Here is a 19,180-nt window from a genome sequence, read left to right on the forward strand (position 1 = left end):
CTATTTCTAATGATGAAATCCTGGTTGAAGGCTTTTCATTTAAGAGACACTTAAATGATAACACATATACCCCTTTTAGGTGTTCTGCCTTCGTGTGTTTGTGCACCACATACACACAGTGCCAGCCATGGTCAAGGGTAGATGTTGGAGACCCTGGAACTAGAGTTACAGACAATTTGGCTCCATGTGGCTGCTAGGAATCAACCTGGGTCTTCTGGAAGAACAGCCAATTCTTTTAACCACTGAGCCTTTTCTCCAACCCCTTAAACTTAAATTTCTTTCTCTTTCAAGATTTACTTATATTTATAGTATTCTGCCTGCATGCCAGAAGAGGGCACCAAATCTCATTACAGATGGTTATGAGCCATCGTGTGGTTGCTGGGAAGAGCAGCCACCATACTTTTAATCAATGAGTCATTTCTCCAGCCCCAAACTTAAATTTCTTAATGCACAGATCAAGCCAGAAAGGCCCAAAGGAAGTAAGGGTCCTTGAGGGAAAATTATAAATGCTTCATACTCCGATAGCTAACATGAGAGTTAATTTAGTCTATGCTTTGCAGGCTCACTAGGGGAATGATTAAACCAGACTGGTGATATTCAAGTGTTGAACAGCAGTTTACACACTGACCCAACCTTGGAGGGAAACCATTTCTACCTCTATCCATGAGATTACTCCCTTCGAGGAACAGTTGGCCAGGGCAGAACAGCCCTTCGTAATAGAATGCTTCATGGTTCCCAAGATGCTTCTTTAAAAATCAGAAGCAGACACAGTGCCCCACCTAGGCACAGCCAAACAGGAGAAATCAAAAGGCCTCAGGCAAGGATTGTGGTTACAGCTGGAACTGGGCCTCGAAGGTTCCTGAAATGGACAGGAGAGGAAGCAAAAACAATGCAGGGTCCTATTTGTCTTTCTTGTTCTCCCCATCTGGCACGGCAGTGGGCGTAGGGTTCCCAGGCTTCTCCTCTGACATGTCTCCACCCTTTGAGAGCTTCTTGGCTCGTTGGTACAGCTCATTCAAGTTGAATTCTCGAATCACATTCTCCTATGCAAAAGAGATGAACACATCAACCGCTAGGTGGGAAGGTAAAGTTCAGAGTGTAGGAGTAGGAAGTATTTAACTAAGCACAGTCTGTAAACCAGAGGAATCTGCCCTACCCTACCCTTTTTCTGATACTTAAGTGTCTACTAGAGGCCAGTTATTGTGTCAAGAATTGTTCCGTGCAACTGTAAAGCAATCCTATGAGCCTCCAGTTTATTGAAATTTAGTGATGAGGAACCTAATTCCCTACAGAATACAAGCACCTCATACACCAAGTCTCTATCATTTTTCCTCAGTATTAGCAGCATATAACATAAATCTGCTGACTTAATAAGTGATATCCTGGAACTAATCTACATCCTCAAAAACAGTGGGCAAGTGTCAGAATTCAGGATTAAACCCAGACGAAGTATAAAGCCCATTCACTGTTGTATATCTTTCTCCAAACCATGGCCCATGTTTTTCCCATACCTCAGAAAAGGTCCAAGAGACAGCTCGTCCTTTCTTGTCAATCTGTGGCCGACGCATTACCTCCTTGCCACCTTGGAAGAGGATCAGGGTAGGGAGTTGTTTGGTGAGGGGTGATGTGCTCACTTTGTACCTAGGATCAGATGAGGGCTCAGTACAGTGTGCACCTGTATACACTACTTATATCACTGCAAGTTAATTCTCACTGGGTCTCCAGCCCAAGCATCTACATACCGTGTGCTAACGTCAGTGTAACGTCCAACATCTACCTTCCCAAAATTTAGCCCTGAACAGTTGTACCTGCAAAAAAACATATTATTTAATGTACTGAAATATAAAGAGATGGATCAAGGGAAGTGAAAGTATAGATACCTAGGTAAGAAAGGGAGAAACAACTTTGGATATGCAAAGGTTAGGGACAAAGGAAGGGAGCTACAAGGTCTCTGTCTCTGATATGCTTCATTGTGTATACTCACTTGAGAGACAAGTCAGCATAGATGGGAGCAAAAGACTGGCAATCATTAGACCAATTGGCAAAGAACTCCACAATCCAAGTGACCCTCTTGTCTCGTTCCAGTTCTTCCTACCACACAAAGGAAAGAGAGAATGGGCTAAATCACCCGAGCACCTGAGAAGGTTCAGACCCATGGCAATCGCGGGCTTCCCCTTCCACAATGAACAGTACCCTGACAACATTTCCAGGTTTACCTGTTGGTTCCAGGGATTACATCTAATGCCTCATACATGTAAGGCAAGCACTCTACTACAAATAAAAATCATTTGGAGGGAAGTATTAAAACAAACTTTTATAAAATATTATAAATCAAGAGATGGACCTTCCCCCAGAACTTCCCAGCTGTAACGGCCACCAATCTTTTTTTTAATAACCAAAAAGAAATGTGTAGCTACAGTTATTGTGTGGGTGCAGGCATGCATGCCACTGCCCGCTTATTGTCAGTTCTCTCTTTTTAGCCTGAAGATTGACGTTTGGCAACAAGGACCTTTTTTTTAAGTTTATTTTTTAATTATTATTATTTTGCGAGAACACACATATGGAGGCCAGAGGATAACTCTGTGCAGTGGATTCTCAAATTCTACTTTTACATGGGTTCCAGCGACCAAGTTGAGGCTGTCAGGGCTTGTGCAGCAAATATCTTTACTTGATGAAGCTCATCTCACTAGCCTACCAGTCTTTCCTGTGACAGACACGGAGCTGGAACTGCTCTAGAACTCATTATGTAGCCTATACTTCCTCAAACTTGCAGCAACTCACTAAGCAGGCCTTTAACCCCAGCATTTGCTAGGCAAGGCAAAAGATCTCTGATTTGAGGCCTGCCTGGTCTATGGAGGAAGATCCAGAATAGCTAGGACTATCCAGAGAAACCCTACCTTGAAAAACCAAAATAAACAAACGAAACCTTGCAGCAATTTAGAATAATACAACCTAGCTTCAAATAAATGAGACATAAATAATATAGTATTATTTACTAGGCTCTGCACAATTACCGGGGGATTACCCCTAAACTAAATCTCTAATGCTACTACCCCAACTAGGCTCCCCAAATACTTGCTGTTTGTTACTTCTCTGCGTTATTTTTGCTTCAGCAGTCTTCAGCAGGTGTTCTAGGGAGGCATTTCCCTGTGGTACATACTTCTGGTCATGAATCACAGAGATCTCCTGTCTTCTGCCTCTTCCCCTCCTCTGTGCTCCTTCTCCTCGTGGTCCCTACCTGCGACCCCCAGTCTGGTAACTCAAACTCTAGCTTTCTCTATTCCAGCACTTATTGGCTGTAGTCAGTTTTATTTAACCACTCGTTTTAAACTGGGAAGCAAGGTTTATACAACAAAGGCTGGTGTACACGAGGATCCACTAGTCTTAGATCTTGGGGTACAGAATTTAGTGTTTGAATACAAGCAGCACCAGACCAACCCCCCTAGGCAGCAATCCGACCTCAGCCTCCCAAGTATGAGCATAACAATTGCCCATCACCAACCCCAGCTGTTTACTTCTACCCTGAGGCACTGTCTGTAGGAATAAAGAACACGAAGCCATAAAGCAGGAACCAAGAAATAGGAAGCAGAATACTCACATCAATGGTTTTATCATTGAAGTACTTGATATATTCAGGACCCATGTACAGGGGGGGCTTGCAGGTCATCAGGAACACTAAATGCAGAGAAAAAAATGTCAAGAGATAAAAATATACAAGGCCTTTTACAGATTTACTTGCAAACTCACTCAGGAATTTCAGAATATGTGCACATATTCCTCTTAAAATCCTGTCTAAGAAAGCACCACCTTAGCTACACATATAATTCATTAGGTTCAAGATAAGGATCGGAATCTGGTCCTCAAAAATCAAGCCTTTATCAAAGAACTTTACTATTTTGAATTATTACCTTATAGAACCTTAGCATAATAAAAGCCATTTTCTCACCTATGCAGAGTGTGAGGTACAGCAGGCCCATTCGAATATCCAATCGGAAGAAAAGAATTGCGTTGGCCACTTTGCTAAACATGAAGATGTTGCCCACATGTTGCTCCACAGTGACTAGAACACAGAGATACCACAGTCAGGCTGGCTGAAGTTCCCACTCTTTGCCCCTCTTCCTAGGGTACTTTGAAATGGGAACAGGAGGGAGAGGATATACAAAGGCCAAGGAGAAACTAGTCCCTGGCATGAAATGTGGAACTAGTTTACTAAATACAATGTTCCTCCAACAGCATGAAAGGGGAGCCTCAGCACGGCATGAGTCCCAGTGCCCAGCCAGTGCACAGCAGGAACTTACTGGATCTGCGGTTCTTCATCATCACAATAGCACTGAGAAACATCAGGATCTCCACCTCTCTCTGGAAGACAACAAAGTGGTGAACAAGGCTGATGGGATAGGGGACAAAATATGAAATGCAAAACAAGAGATCCAGCTTGAGTTGGTAATAAAGCCATAGCTGGAGCTGGCTGAGGGACAGTGGTACCAACAAGTCAAAAGACTGAGGCTTAGGGTCTAACCTTGGCAAACGGCTAGTATCTTTTCCTGTCTCAGCCTCTGATTATTGGGATACATAACCATGTCCCACTGGTTTTCTTTAACAAGGTAGTGAGTGTGTGTGTGTGTGTGTGTGTGTGTGTGTGTGTGTGTGCGCATGTGCGTGCTCTCAGGCGTGTGCCACAGCATACACGTGGAAATCAACAACATCTTGTAGGAGACAGTTCTCTCAAACTCACAGTGCTCCTCCCACTTCAGCCTCTCCAGTGCTGGGCTTCTTTTATCATCTGGTTGAGAAAGGATCTTGTTATATAGCTTAGGCCAGAATGTCTTCTCTTTTATTTTGTTTTGGAGAATCTTTCATGGGTCATGTTGGCACCCAACTCCCCATGCTGGTTTACTTTAAGCTTGTGACCCTCTTGCCTCACCTCCCAAATGGTGAAATCACAGTGTGTATTACCATGCTATGGTTTTACAATGACTTATTATTATATTATTATTACAATTTCTTTTCAGGGAGTCTCAAATTTTTATGCTGTCTTCTGTCTTCAGGATACACATGGTGTGAGTCCACATGTAGTGGTGCACATGTGTGAACCCAGCATCCTGGAGGACTGAGGCAGGAGGAACACCAAAACTTCAAACCTGGGGTTGGGGATTTAGCTCAGCGGTAGAGTACTTGCCTAGCAAGCGCAAGGCCCTGGGTTCGGTCCCCAGCTCCGAAAAAAAAGAAAAAAGAAAAAAGAAAAAAACAAAACAACAACAACAACAACAAAAAAAAACTTCAAACCTAGCTTGGTCTACAACATATCAAGTTTCAGGCCAATGAGGACTACAGGTGTAGTTCCACTGATGCTGGCACAGCCTGAGGAGCTCCCCTAATCTCTTAGGAGCCCACTCAGGTCAAAGTAGGATTCATAGTTTCATTAAAGGAGAGTTTCACGGCTAGCCAGTATAAAGAGTTGTGTGTATATTTGTTTTGAAAGAATATTTTTCGCTTATGTGTAATACATTAAATGTGTATTAGGAGTTTACCTGAATGTATATAACTGCACTGTGTGTTTAGTATTCTCAGAGACTAGAGGTCATTGCTGGATCCTCTGGAACTGGAATGATGGATGGTTCTGAGCTGCCATGTGGGTGCTGGGAACCTCATTCAAGTCCTCTCTCTAATACCAGTCAGTGCCCTTAATCACTGAGCCATCTCGTCTCTCCAGTCCCCAGAGTTGAGGTCTTCTTAATTCAATGTTTACTTTTATTATTTTTATCACATACATGTGTGCTGGTATATGCAAGTGAGTGCAGGTCACTGAAAGGCCCCCCCTCCCCCCAAAACCTGGAGTTACAGGCAGCCCCAAGCCTCCTGATGTGGGCATTAAGAATCAAATATGGGTTATCAGAAATGAGTATGTGTGATTCCTCCTAACCTCCCCCAAGACAAGGTTCCTTTATGCAGCCCTGGCTGTTGGAACTAATCCTGTAGACCAGGCTGGCCTCAAACACACTGAGATCCACCTGCCTCTGTCTCCCAAATGCTGGGATTAAAGGCACTCACCACCACTGCCTGGCCTGAGTATGTATTGTTAACCACTGAACCATCTTTCCATTTTGAAGCTATTTTAATATAGTCTTAAGTGTGTGGGTTAAGGGAGAAAAAAAGAGTTCAGGAAGATTCAAAACCATAGGCACTTCTTCCTTATTTTTTTTTTTTAATCATAGTCATCTATACTATATTGGTGGGATTTGAAGCTGTTCTCTTCAGAGGGCCTAATGAAATCATAGGGCAAATCTTAAGAGGCACCTGGCAGAGTTGTAATTTATAAAGTAAGATTCCAGAGTACAGGAATAGAAATAAGTAGGGTATCTGGTGCTCTTTTGTTTTGAGTTAGGGTCTAACTATGTAGTCCTGATGGATCTAGAAAGCCCTATATAGATCAGGCTTACATCAATCTTACAGAAGTCACCTGCCTTTGTCTCTAGAGTGCTGGGTTAAAATGGTACAACCCAAAGCCCCGCAACAGTATTGTATCTTTAATGTAAACAAAGTTAATAATCTTGTTTGAGAGTCCCAGAACATGTGAGGCCTACCCAAGGTTATATTAATACCTTTAGTCCTGGTCATTGCTGTTATAGCATAAATATCTGTATATGAAAAAAAAATATTAGCTCTATGTCCACAACCTTCACGGTAAATGTTAACTGTTCTTAAATATTGCTTCTTAGATGGTTGATGGGCTTCCCCCCACCTCGTATTTTTGTAACCTTCCCTGTTTTCCTATCCCACCTCAGGAAGATAGTGCGCACAGTTGTTATGCCCAGAGCAGACGATTTTTCCACCAAAGTCATTTATTTTGTTGAGTCAGTGACCTATGTCTGCCGGTCTATCAGAGAATTGATTAAGGTTAGACAGCACTTAGTGAACGCTGTGTTACCTTGAAAAATCGCCTAACTACACTGTGATCACTTCGTTAAAAATTAGAAAAATTTAAATGGTATTTCTACCACGGGCCTAGTCTTCGTCAGTGGCGCCCCAAGGAACTTGGAATCACAGAAGAATATTGTTCATCTGTGATGGAAACCCTGGAATCTGTTTCTCCATCTTTAACACGAAGGTAAGGACTAGATAACGGCCTAGGCTCTCCACTCAAGTGTGTAAGCTACACTCGAAACCCGCCCTCCCATCTTCACATGCACCTGCAGGGCAGGGATGGATGGTCAAGGTCGACAGCTACTAAGGCAGGGGGCGCTCACCCAGTCAAAGTCACACGGGTTGCCATCTTCGCGCTGCGTGGGGAGACCGTTGCAAATCGGCGGCAGCTTCCTCACGAGGAGGAAAGCAATGGAAAGCAGGGCAGACAGAAGGCAATAAGGTCTGGCCAGCCATCGAGAAAGCCGCGGCACCGAGTACACCAAGGCAATCAGAGGCGCGAGGACAGCCATCTTCCCTGCCTACACTCTTGCAGGCTCACTCCCGCTCCCCAAATCGTCGTCCTCCGCCCCCAACAGCAAGGCTTCTATTGGGCCAAATATCAGATGCAACGCCTCCAGACCCGGATGTAGATCTCTTATTGGGTGCTATAATAGATCGGAAAATGAATTAGATAGTCTATTGGTCCTCATAATTGTCGCTTTTCTACCTGAGTCATTTTATTGGCTATTAGTCTGTGAAACACTACCTGAACAATCTCTCAGGGCAAAGGAAGTAAGTTGCCGGAAGATGGTGGGCGGAGCTTAGCGTATCCAATGATGGGAAGCTGTTAAACCAAGAGGGTGGTACCCTGTGAAAGTGCTGTCCAATGAAAGTAATTAACGCCAGATCCCGGGTAACCAAGAGCGGCGAGTGCTATGGAGAACTTCACAGCCCTGTTCGGAGCTCAAACTGACCCCCCACCGCCACCAAGCGCACTAGGGTTCGGGCCTGGAAAGCCTCCGCCGCCACCCCCTCCTCCTCCGGGAGGTGGTCCAGGCACGGCTCCACCTTCGACCGCGACCTCGGCCCCCGTGGGAGCGGATAAGTCCACGGCTGGAAGCGGTCCCTTCTACCTTATGCGGGAATTGCCAGGTGAGTAGTGGGCCAAAAGTAGCCAATCAGATAATAGTTTAGGTGACCGTTGTGGCTAGCATCCTGCAGCGCAAGGTGTAAGATAACAGGGCTACGGGTGGCCAGTGGGCAACAGTGTCAGAAGCCCTTTGGCGATTCACAACTCTAAAAGATAACTTGATTTCCCGGGGTGGGTTTGGGTTGGGTGTGAATATCTGGGACTACCTCTAGCGAGAAGTTCTGTGATCCGGGTTCTCTAACCGCTGTTTGTGACTCTATGAAAACGAGCCATTGTTTGGAACTCGGGAGACCTGATTTAACGTTTCTGGAGACAGTAAGATTTTAGTTTAAAGTCTGTCACAAACTTGTTGGTTTATAGCAAGTTGCCTTCCTCGTCAGGGACTTGGAGATTAACCCGCTCAAAGAAAGGACTAGAATTGAATCAATTCTTACATTCATAAAGTTAGTTATTCGGGAAAATTGGGGGGGGGCGTGGCTCAGTGGTAGAACTCTTGACTGCCATGCATAAGGCGCGTGTTCACAGAATCATCTCTGAGTAGGTAACATTCAAGAATAAACAAAGCCATCGGTCCTTGGACAGAGAGAAGATACTAGATAGAAGAAACTACATCAGGAGACCTGTTTTGGAGGGGAAGATGGGGGGGGGGGTGCTTAGAATATCTGAGGGGCAGAAGACACATTGAATTCAAGGAAAGGAACAATTCCAGTACTGATGGAAAATAGGTAGAGGCCTTTATAAGGCAATGTAGGTTTAAAGTTCAAGTTGAAGTCAATTTCAACATGGGGGGGGGGGGGAATGAGCTAATTTAGTGATTTTTTTTTTTAAAAAGATATTCAGCAGAAACATAAGTGAAAATGGGGTAATCAGAAATCAGTGTTCCTAAAAGAGAATGGTTTGGACCAGGACTTAGCAGTAGAGAAGCAAATGAATACAGGATACATGATAAAGGTGAAGCCTACAGAAATAAAGAACTAAATATAAACAGAGGAATTGTGGGTGTTCTGTACAAAGGTTATAGTAGTCTGAGAGTAGGAAGTTATGGAAAGAAAAAATTTGAAGAGCTAAAAATCAAGAGGTGTTCTGGATATGTTAAATCTTAGGGAACTTGTGGTACTATATACCAGCACTCAGGAGGTGAAGGCAGAAGGTTCTGGAGTTCCAGCCCAGCCTAGAGGACATGAGATCCTGCTTCAAAAAAAGAAAAATAGAAGTTCAGTTATCCCAATTAGCTATTAGCACAGTAGTTTAAAGTTCACATCAGTGAGGTGTGTACAATATGTAGCCCTTTTAGATAGATAGGTATTATATTTTATAGTTGAGGACTGAAGCATAAAGAAATAACTATATGTGCTTTAATGACAGGTGTCTTCCAGAAGTTCTCTTTTTCCTTATTTTAGTTGTTTTGCCTCACTATGTAGCCCTGGCTTGTCTCAAATTCACTGTAGACTTGGCTGGCCTTGAACTCACAGAGATCCACTTAATCTCAGCCTTCAGGTATGTGCCACCATGCCCAGCTTCTTCCAGCAGTTTATCTTTTGCATTTCCTGTTCTGATTATGCCATTTATATATAAATCAGTTGATAAATACTGAATCTCCGAGGCAAACGCTGGGTATGGTGGGATTCTGAGAAGGGGAGATTATTAAGCCGGGTTTTTACGTAGCTTACTTTTTGAGATCCATAATACATGGTTTAAGGATGGTGCTTGTATCTTTGTGGGTGTCTGTTTACTACTTTATAGTCATGCTTCACACAGGAAGCAGTGTTTAAAACTACCTGATGGTTTTCAAAATGTGTTAGCCAAAATGACAGCAATAATAAGATGTCATTTGAACTGAACTCTGAAGAATTTATATAGGCAAACAAAATTAGAAAGTTATTTTCTCAAAGGAAATAGTGGTACAGTTTTGTTGCTGTTTTCTACCCAGAGGATACGTAGATCTATCTGGATACATTAGAAATTTTGCAGGAAGATTAGTAGTTGATCAGGCTCCAAAGTTAAGTTGTAATAAAATTTGATTAGGAAGGCTAGGGATGTAGTTTAGTTGGAAGAGTACATGCTTAGCATGCATAAAGACCTCTATATTCATTCTCCATACTTGACAAACCGGGCTTGATGGTATATTTCTATAATCCCAGCCCTTGGGAGATGTACACAGGAAGATCAGGAGCCCAAGGTCATTGCTGGCTACATGAGACCTTGCCTTGAAAAGGTCCATTGGAACTGTAAAGATGACTCTAAGGTCATGCAGTTAAGGACATTTGATGTTGTCCAAAGGACCAAGCTTGGTTCCCATAATCCATATGGGAGCCTCACAATTGTATGTAACTCCAGCTCCAGGGATCCCAACACCCTCTACTGACCTCCATAGGCACTCAAATAATATGTGGCATACATCCACACAACACAACACACACACACGCGCACGCGCACACACACACACGCACACACACCAAATAGGATAAAAATAAATCTTTCAGGATAAATCAAGAGGCAGGTTGATCTCTCAGTTCAAGGCTAACTTGGTCTACCTAGTGAGTTCCAAGTCATCCAAGACTTTAGAGAGAGACTCTATATCAAAAAAAATTTAAAATTTTAAAAAATTATTAGATTCTAGTACCATGGGAATTTAAATAGAGGTTATTTAAATAGAGCACCCCCATGCTTAAAATCACACTCAAGACCTTCCACAAGCTACATAAGCACCTAAGCACTGTACCACTGGTTTTTGTTTCTAAAACTACAGAACATGAGTTCTCAGGTTTGGAATAGAGGGGCCATAATGATGTAAACAATATTTAGACTTTCAAGAAAGGAAAAAAAATGAATCTGCATAGAATTGACATAGAAAGAGTTGGGAATTCAAAATTTGGTTTTTAGAATCATGCCCCCCCCCTTTTATGGATTTTTTTATTTACATTTCAAATGTTATTCCCTTTCCCAGTTTCCCATCCATAAACCCCCTATCCCATCCCCCTCTCCCTGCTTCTATGAGGGTGTTCCCCACTCCCACCCCTCCTGCCTCCCTGCCCTGGCATTCCTCCATACTGGGGCATCGAGCCTTGACAGGACCAAGGGCTTCTCCTCCCATTGTTGCCAACAAGGCCATCCTCTGCTACGTATGCAGCTGAAGCCATTGGTCAGTCCATGTGTACTCTTTGGATGGTGGTTTAGTCCCTGGGAGCTCTGGTTGGTTGGTATTGTTGTTCTTATAGGGTTGCAAACCCCTTCAGCTCCTTTAATCCTTTCTCTAACTCCTCCAATGGGGACCCCGTTCTCAATCCATGGTTGGCTGCAAGCATCCGCCTATGTATTTGTCACGCTGTGGCAGAGCCTGTCAGGAGACAGCTATATCAGGCTCCTGTCAGCATGCACTTCTTAGCATCAGCAATATTGTCTGGGTTTGGTGGCTGTATGGCTTAAAGAGGTTTATAAATCATTTTCAGAGAACCAACAATTCAAATAGAAGTTAAATCCCTATTTACTTTTTAGTGTTTATGTGTATGAATGTTTTCCTGCATGTGTGTATACGCACTGTGTATCCAGGGAGGTCAGAGAAGACATCAGATTTCCTCTAACTAGATTTATATACGAATGCCTGTGAGCAGCCCAGCAGGTGTTGGGAATGGAACCTGGGTCATCTGCTGAGCTGTCTGTCTATCTGGCCAGCCCCCTCATGTTTACTTATTTAATTTCTTTTCTGTTTGAGGCAGTCTCATGTCACCCAGGCTGGCCTCAAACTCCTGCAGTCAAGGATGAGCATGAGCTCCTTTCTTTCCTGTCTCTACCTCCTGAGTGTTGGGATTACCAGGATATGCCACTTTGGTATGCTTGAACTCCTGTTTTAGAAGTTCTGAAAAGCACTGGCTTTGGTGGCTCACCCACCCAACTCTTGGGTGGCAGAGGTAGACAGATCTCTCTGTGTTCAAGACCAACCTGGCCTACAAAGTAAGTTCTGGAACAGCCAGGGTGTTAAATAAAGAAACCCTTTTGGAAGAAAAAAAATATGAAAAGCGGGCTGGAGAGATGGCTCAGCGGTTAAGAGCATCCGACTGCTCTTCCAGAGGTTATGAGTTCAATTCCCAGCAACCACATGGTGGCTCACAACCATCTGTAAAGAGATCCGATGTCCTCTTCTGGTGTATCTGAAGACAGCTACAGTGTGTACTTACATATAATAAATAAATAAAAATCTTTAAAAAAAATATGAAAACCAACAACTACCCTCTCAGCTGAGCCTTAAACATAACCAGTGGGAAGGAGGGGCACTGGCGGAAACAGGACAAATGAGACAAACAGGAGGGTGCTCAGTTAGGAGAGGCATGACAGTACTAAGGATCCAACACTGCTGCACATCAGCCTTCTGCATTATTGCACGGCGAAGAGAAGGGAACATGTGCAGTAAGGCCTAGACCAGAAAAAAAGTGCTTATGTCAGAAACATTTTAATGTATAACCTGTGCACTAACCAGTCATGTGGATAAGACACCATCTCTTGGGGCTGGGGATTTAGCTCAGTGGTAGAGCGCTTACCTAGGAAGCGCAAGGCCCTGGGTTCGGTCCCCAGCTCCGAAAAAAAGAACCAAAAAAAAAAAAAAAAAAAGACACCATCTCTGCCTTCACAGTTCAGAACCGGAACTTTCCCAAGTAAATATCATAAACAGGCCACTTTACCTGTATGCTGTCATAATTATCAGTGAGGTTGTTCATTAGATAGTTCTACTTTTATTTTGTCCATATTATTAGCATATTTCTATTTTGAAAAAAGTCAGCCATTGAATATATTGTATCTGTAACTGAACTATAAGGTTCTGTTATACTGATCCACACAGAGATGTTTCTGAGATCATTTTATGAAAAGCAGAACAGTATTTGATATAATGTCAAGTAAGTTATTCTAGTTAGTTTTCCTCCTTTTTTGAGTTTCTGTCTCTCCCTACTTTGCTCCATCACCTTTCCATCCCTCTAGCCCATGGTGTAGTATTTTGTGTTTGTTTATTATATGTTACTGAGGTGGGGTGTTTGAGACAGGATTTCATTAGGGAGCCTAAACCTTGTCTCGTAGCATTACACTTACAGGTGTGTACCACCATACCTCGATACCATGTTATTACATACAGGTTTAGTGTCTACAATCTAATACGCTTATCTAAAATGTTTCCAGTTTTTCAGATTTCAAAATATCTGCATAGATTTTAACCAGTTGCACATCCTGAATCCAGAAATATGAAGTCTGAAATGCTCTAAAATATGAAACTTGTTAAGTGCTTGAATTCACTAAGTTTCACATTTCAGACTTTTGAACAAACTATGAATGTTCAACTTATAAAATTTACTTTTATTTTTTTCTGCTTGGTTTTGTGTGTATGTGTGTTTAATTATATGATTTGTTTTTGAGACAGGGTCTCTATGTAACAGCCTTAGCTGTCCTGGAACTAGCTTTGTAGGATAGGTTGGCCTTGAACTCACAGAGATCCGCCTGCCTCTGCATCCCAAGTAAATGCTGGGATTAAAGGCATGTGCCACTATGCCTGGCTTTGTTTGGTTTCTTATTTTACTTTTTTGAAAAGGTTTATAATTGTGGTGGCTTAAATAAGAATGGCTCCCAGAGGGGCGGCAATGGGGGGAGGGTTGGGAGGGGAACACCCATAACAAAGGGGAGGGGGGAGGGGGATGTTTGCCCGGATACCGGGAAAGGGAATAACACTTGAAATGTATATAAGAAATACTCAAGTTAATAAAAATATATATATATATATATATATAAATAAAAAATAAATAAGGCTGCTATGAAAAAAAAAAAAGAATGGCTCCCAGAGGCTCAATATTTCAATGTTTAGTCACCGGGGAGTGACTGAAAAAGATTAGAAGGATTAGGAGGTGTGGTCACTGGGGATGGGCTCTGAGGTTTCAAAAGCTCATGCCTAGGATCTCTCTATGCTGGTGATATTTCTCAACTCCTCAAGTGCCATGCTGTCATCATGTTACCCAACATGATAATGAACTAAGCCTCTGAAACTAAGGAAACCTTCTTGTAATTATAAGAGTTCCTGGAGCCATGTCTCTCTAGAGCAATAGGACAGTGACTAAGACAATAATTCTCCTTTAATAGATTCCTCATTTACATTACTATAGTCCTTCGTGGGGCTGGAGAGATTGTTCAACAGGACATGGGTTACCCTTGCAAAAGAGCCAGATTCAGTTCCTAGGGCAGCTCACAACCATCTTTAACTCCAGTTCTAGGGGATCCAACCCCCTCTTCTGCGGGCACCAGACACACATGGTACACATGCATAACATTGCAGACAAAATAAACATACATATAAAGTAAGTCTAAAGATTGTTTTTTCTTTCAATTTTCTTCCGAGCTACTAACAAAAAGTTACCTGCTTTTGGTATAACTATTATTACTGTTTTCTAGGCAGCACAGAGCTGACGGGCAGCACCAATTTAATCACACACTACAACCTGGAACAGGCCTATAATAAGTTCTGTGGGAAGAAAGTGAAGGAGAAGCTAAGTAACTTCCTGCCTGACCTCCCTGGGATGATTGATCTTCCTGGCTCCCATGACAACAGCAGCCTCCGCTCCCTCATTGAGAAACCTCCTATTCTTGGTGGCTCTTTTAATCCGATCACAGGGACCATGCTGTCTGGTTTCCGCCTCCATACTGGCCCGGTGAGTCCCTTTTTGGGGAGTAAGAAAGTAAATGGCCTGAAAGGTATGGAGGTAGTTTTCTGTCCAAGTCTATTCCTTCATAATTTACTGAGAACAGATGATGGGGGAGAGGATTTTTTCTCTCTGCTCACTAGGACCGTCTTTTGGTTCCCTCAGTTGCCAGAGCAGTGTCGTCTGATGCATATTCAGCCTCCCAAGAAGAAGAATAAGCATAAGCACAAACAGAGCCGTACCCAGGATCCTGTTCCCCCAGGTAAGGAGCACCTCTTATTCAAACAGAGACCCTGTCAAGTATGGTCTGGCCTTACAGTGAAGCTTAGTTACCCTGGACTCCCAGGTTTTCCCCAAAAAGAAATTCATATAGTGCCCTTTCTTGGGCAAGTAGTGACTTAGCACAGGTGCTCTAGCAAGACCTCTATATCCTTTCTAGACACTTGAGAAAAATAGTAGTAGGATTTCTAGAGTTAGATTTTCCTGTAGCCTTGAGAGTTTATAGCAGTAGATCTTAAGCTCAACAGGTTATAGGCTCTTAATGTTTCCTACAGAAACACCATCTGATTCAGATCACAAGAAGAAGAAAAAGAAAAAAGAGGAGGATCCTGAACGAAAAAGGAAGAAAAAAGAAAAGAAGAAGAAGAAGGTAGGGAGCTGATGTGATTGGGACCCATCAAGTTTTCCCTGTGTCACCTTTTCCTTCTTTTTATTATTTATGAGTACATGTGCTTCCCTACATTAGTGCAGTGGCCAGAAGAGGGCTTAGCCCTGGAGCTGTAGTCACAGTCCTATGATGGTACTGGGAACTGAACTCAGGTTTTCTACAAGACAGTACATGCTTATAACCACTGAGCCAGCCATCTCTCCAGCCACCATTTTACCATTTTTAAATAGAATTCTTTGCCTCAAGTTGGACCAAAAATTGAAAACTTAGGGCAAACTTTTTGTTTGTTTGTTTTTTTCTTTTTTAACAAAACTGACCAAGGCTAATTCTTTTATTGTTTTTCTCTGAAGTAGTAGGGAATTAGCTAGGGCCTCACTCATGGTAGGCAATTGCTTTAGTATTGAGCCATGTCCAGTCTTTTTAAAAATTTGTATTTTGGGGTTGGGGATTTAGCTCAGTGGTAGAGCACTTGCCTAGGAAGCGCAAGGCCCTGGGTTCGGTCCCCAGCTCCGAAAAAAAAAGAACCCAAAAAAAAAAATTTATATTTTGTTTGATAATTTTTTTAAAGAATTATTTTTTGTGTAATACACTGTAGCCATCTTCAGACACAACAGAAAGGGCATCAGATCCCATTACAGATGGTTGCTGGGAATTGAACTCAGGACCTCTGCAAGAGCAGTCAGTGCTCTTAACCACTGAGCCATCTCTCCAGCCCCTCTTATTGATAATTTTTGAGATAGAGTTTCACTGGATTGTCTAGGCAGGCCTTGGAATTTGTAGTCTTTCTGCCTCCATTTTCCCAGGTAACTGAGATTACAAGTTTATGCTAGCAGGCTCACCTTGTATTATTATTATTTTTTTTTTTTGACAAGGTTTCAAGATGTAGTCTTGGCTGGGCTGGAATTCAGTGTGTAGACCAGGCTAGTTTCTACCTCAGATCTACTTGCTTCTGCCTCCAGAGTACTGGGATTAAAGACATGCACCACCACATCCAGCTAGGTCCATCTTTAGTTTCTGAATGTCCTTACTTTTTTTTTTTCCAGAACCGACATAGTCCAGACCACCCGGGTATGGGCAGCTCTCAAGCCAGCAGCAGCAGCAGCCTCCGCTAATAGGACTACTGGACTTTGCCAAGGATGACTTTCCTGTGATACTGAACCTGCTGATAAAAACTGTCTTCTGGGCACTTGGACCCTGTTGTGGGGTCATCCAGCGGCTGGACAGGGGCCAGCCCCTGCTGTGCATGTGACTAATACACTTTAGAGAAGGGCCATGCTTTTTATGGTTTAGACCAATTGGTGTTTCCATGGACGTCCTTTTTTACAAGAAGCTGTTTTTCTTTTTTTTCCCCCTCTCCTTTATGCAATTTGATTCCAGGACTTCGGTTTTTTGTTTTGCTTTTAAAGTGCGTTTAACAGACTAGCATAGCTGCCTTTTAAGAGACAAGTGCCATTCTATTTGAATCAAAGTTTAGGACAAGGGACTAAGATAAGATGCAAGAGATTCTGGATCTTGCCATCACATGATTTCTTCTTTAGCAGGCTAGAAAATCAAAATGAGACTAGAGAACATGGTGTGAAAGCAAGTTTGCTAGTATTTTCCCACCATAGACACAAAATTACTTTGCTGATTATGCTCAGAGCAAAGTGCCTGGATGATCTTCATCTTCCATCAGGAAAGCTGGCCCAAATAAGGTTTATACCTGTGTTTATATACCACAGTGAACTGGTGATCCACAGCCACCAGTATATTTCAGCAGGAAAGACCAACTAGTATTTGTCTCATCGTGCTCCTACCGTTCTCTGGTGCCTGTCCCCTAAGACGTATGTATACTAGGCAAGTTTATCTTTTCCTTTCCCTCCCTTTTTTTCCCTACATGCTTTTTAAATGAACCTCTCACAAGAAGTTTAATATTGGATTTGGTTGTTTTGAAAAAGTTTAGGGTTTTTTTTTTTTTTTTTTTTTTTTTTTTTTTTTTTTTTGAGACATCACACTATGCAACCCTGGATTGCTATGACGGCTAGGCTGGCTGGAGACCCATCTGCAGTTCCCACCAAGTTCTGGGATCAAAGGCATGCACCACCATGCTTCGCTGTTTTTACTTTCTAAAGAGGAAATTAAGGAGGAGTAACACAAGAAATTTCAACAAACCAGATGCTTTTGTTATGAAAAGCCAGGTTTTTCTCACCCAGCCAGGCATTTAATTTGATAGCCAGAATAAAAACAGGACCAGAGAATGAGGTTTTCCTTTTGACTCCATAAGACCATTCTGCCTTAACCAGACAAAACACAAGTCAGGGGGAACTGGTTAGATCAGGATTTATTTTATTCTTTGTTGGTTTAAAATGGCTAATCAGAATAAAAAAATTAAAGGGTCTCTGTATAGAGGCTGGAGTCTTCCCTGTTTAAGGTTAGAACCCAGCTACCCCTCTACCCAGCACCATATTGAGGTGGGCTAAGGGGTAAACCCCAAGGGACAATCGGAGGGGCCTAGGCCTGCCACTCCTTCTCTCTATCCCATTTTTGGCATATGATGAAAAATATTGCTTTTTTGGATTCTTCTCTCCTGGCCTTGGATTTTAAGATTTTCCTGTAAATTCTAGGGAAGCATTGAAGGGGCTCACCACAATCCCTGTCTTCCAAGAATGGAGGGCAGGGCTGCCTGGTGTTTCTTAAATTTGGCCAAGCTCTCTTCCTGATCTCCCACCACCATCATGGAACTGTGACCCCTTTCCTGGGGAAATTAGATGTGAAGGAGTTTAAAAACTCTCCAAGTTCTTTTATCTGACAGAATCCCAGATGTACCCAGGTTTCTTTCCTAATCACTGAGCACCAGCAGGTGCTACTTCTTCAGTCGGTAACTGGGACAAAAGAGGGAACCATGGAGAAAAGGAAGACTTTAATGTCTCTCTTTTCCTGCTGGTCTAAGGAAAGGGAAGAATAAAATCCCCCTCCATATATATATATTTCTATATATCCCTCCCTTGTTTTCCCATCCCAGGATAGATATATAATTTCTTTGATATTTATAATATATATATATGTACACACACACCTGGTAACGGAGAAGAGGAAAAAAATAGAATCCGTAACAATAATAAAAAAAATTATTTCTGGTTTAAAAATGATCTGGTTCCCTCCAGGGCGAGCAATTGCACAAATGTCCACTGAGTCTGGTCCAGGGATCAAGGAAGGGAAGGTCTTAAAAGATCAAAGGAGGGGGAGGTGCCACCCCAGTCTCAGGGCCCCAACTCTCCTTAACCCCATGGCATTTTGTAAAACAAGCCTCATCCTCTTGGAATCGGTGGTTTAAAAAATGTCCATGCAAAGTAGGGGAGCCCCTTGAGGGAAGGAAGGTGGCCACCTGAGGCCCTTTGGTGTAGGTGCAGAGGTGTGGGGGAAGGGAGGCGCCAAGATTCACACAGAAATCTCGTAAGTGGTGCCACCCACCCCTGACACCTTCTTGACTCCTCCCCTTGTGGGGCTACTGAGAGGTGGCTGGCCTGGGCCAGGGGAAGCTGAGCCTATACTCTTGGGCTGCCCATTGGATTTGCTGTAGGTGGTCTTGAGCTGTACTTCGTCTCTGAGGGAAAAAGAAGAAACAGACATCAGGGAAAGATGCACAAAACACACAAAAGGTCTAATATTGGGGGGTGGGTGAGTTTTTCACATATTTTCTTACCCAAATACAGTCCCTTTTACTTTATTGATATGTTTAAAGTAAGACTGATTTCTCTTTCTCCCCAATTCATTCCTAAGCACAGCTCCCATATCCTTTCTGGCAAA

General features: G+C 42.8%; 3 protein-coding genes across 9 annotated transcripts in view; 1 reads left to right on the plus strand and 2 right to left on the minus strand.

Annotated features, from left to right (window-relative positions):
* Positions 1-596: 596 nt before the first annotated feature.
* Positions 597-8,247, minus strand: Tmx2 (thioredoxin-related transmembrane protein 2). 2 transcript variants are annotated; one of them, NM_001007643.1, is made up of 10 exons: positions 8,040-8,247; positions 7,673-7,750; positions 7,248-7,571; positions 4,299-4,359; positions 3,947-4,060; positions 3,599-3,675; positions 1,985-2,091; positions 1,743-1,808; positions 1,512-1,641; positions 597-1,043 (listed from the first exon to the last, which is right to left on the minus strand). In NM_001007643.1, exons 3-10 carry the CDS (start codon positions 7,434-7,436, stop codon positions 900-902), a joined length of 888 nt encoding a protein of 295 aa, NP_001007644.1. In that variant the 5' UTR covers positions 7,437-7,571; positions 7,673-7,750; positions 8,040-8,247; the 3' UTR covers positions 597-899. The 2 variants fall into 2 exon arrangements, with proteins under 2 accessions (NP_001007644.1, XP_063139352.1); XM_063283282.1 differs by lacking the exons at positions 597-1,043; positions 7,673-7,750; positions 8,040-8,247 and having other exon boundaries at positions 1,549-1,641; positions 1,754-1,808; positions 7,248-7,436.
* Med19 (mediator complex subunit 19) lies at positions 7,798-18,320 on the plus strand. The gene is given in 5 exon segments (NM_001107741.1): positions 7,798-8,058; positions 14,480-14,736; positions 14,893-14,989; positions 15,282-15,376; positions 16,438-18,320. Coding segments are annotated over 5 exon segments (735 nt in total). The 5' UTR covers positions 7,798-7,841; the 3' UTR covers positions 16,507-18,320.
* Positions 17,703-19,180, minus strand: part of Zdhhc5 (zinc finger DHHC-type palmitoyltransferase 5) — a 28,156-nt gene continuing 26,678 nt past the window's right edge. For 5 of the 6 annotated variants that reach the window (XM_017591896.3, XM_017591898.3, XM_017591897.3 and 2 more), the window contains one exon: positions 17,703-18,977. In XM_017591896.3, coding sequence (XP_017447385.1) covers positions 18,812-18,977 — 166 coding nt within the window. In that variant the 3' untranslated portion in view covers positions 17,703-18,811. The remainder of the gene's footprint in view (positions 18,978-19,180) is intronic. The other variant, NM_001039338.1, reaches the window with a different exon arrangement.

This window comes from Rattus norvegicus, chromosome 3 (assembly GCF_036323735.1).
Source record: "Rattus norvegicus strain BN/NHsdMcwi chromosome 3, GRCr8, whole genome shotgun sequence".
NCBI classification, from domain to species: domain Eukaryota; kingdom Metazoa; phylum Chordata; class Mammalia; order Rodentia; family Muridae; genus Rattus; species Rattus norvegicus.

What these genes read in the sequence shown, in the direction of transcription:
- Tmx2 (NM_001007643.1), bottom strand. Translation starts at nt 7,436, where the DNA reads ATGGCTGTCCTCGCGCCTCTGATTGCCTTGGTGTACTCGGTGCCGCGG. An exon ending in GTACCTCACACTCTGCATAG is followed by an intron (nt 3,676 to 3,946) that starts GTGAGAAAATGG and finishes CTCTGCATTTAG; the next exon opens with TGTTCCTGATGACCTGCAAG. An exon ending in TCAATGATAAAACCATTGAT is followed by an intron (nt 2,092 to 3,598) that starts GTGAGTATTCTG and finishes TTTGTGTGGTAG; the next exon opens with GAAGAACTGGAACGAGACAA.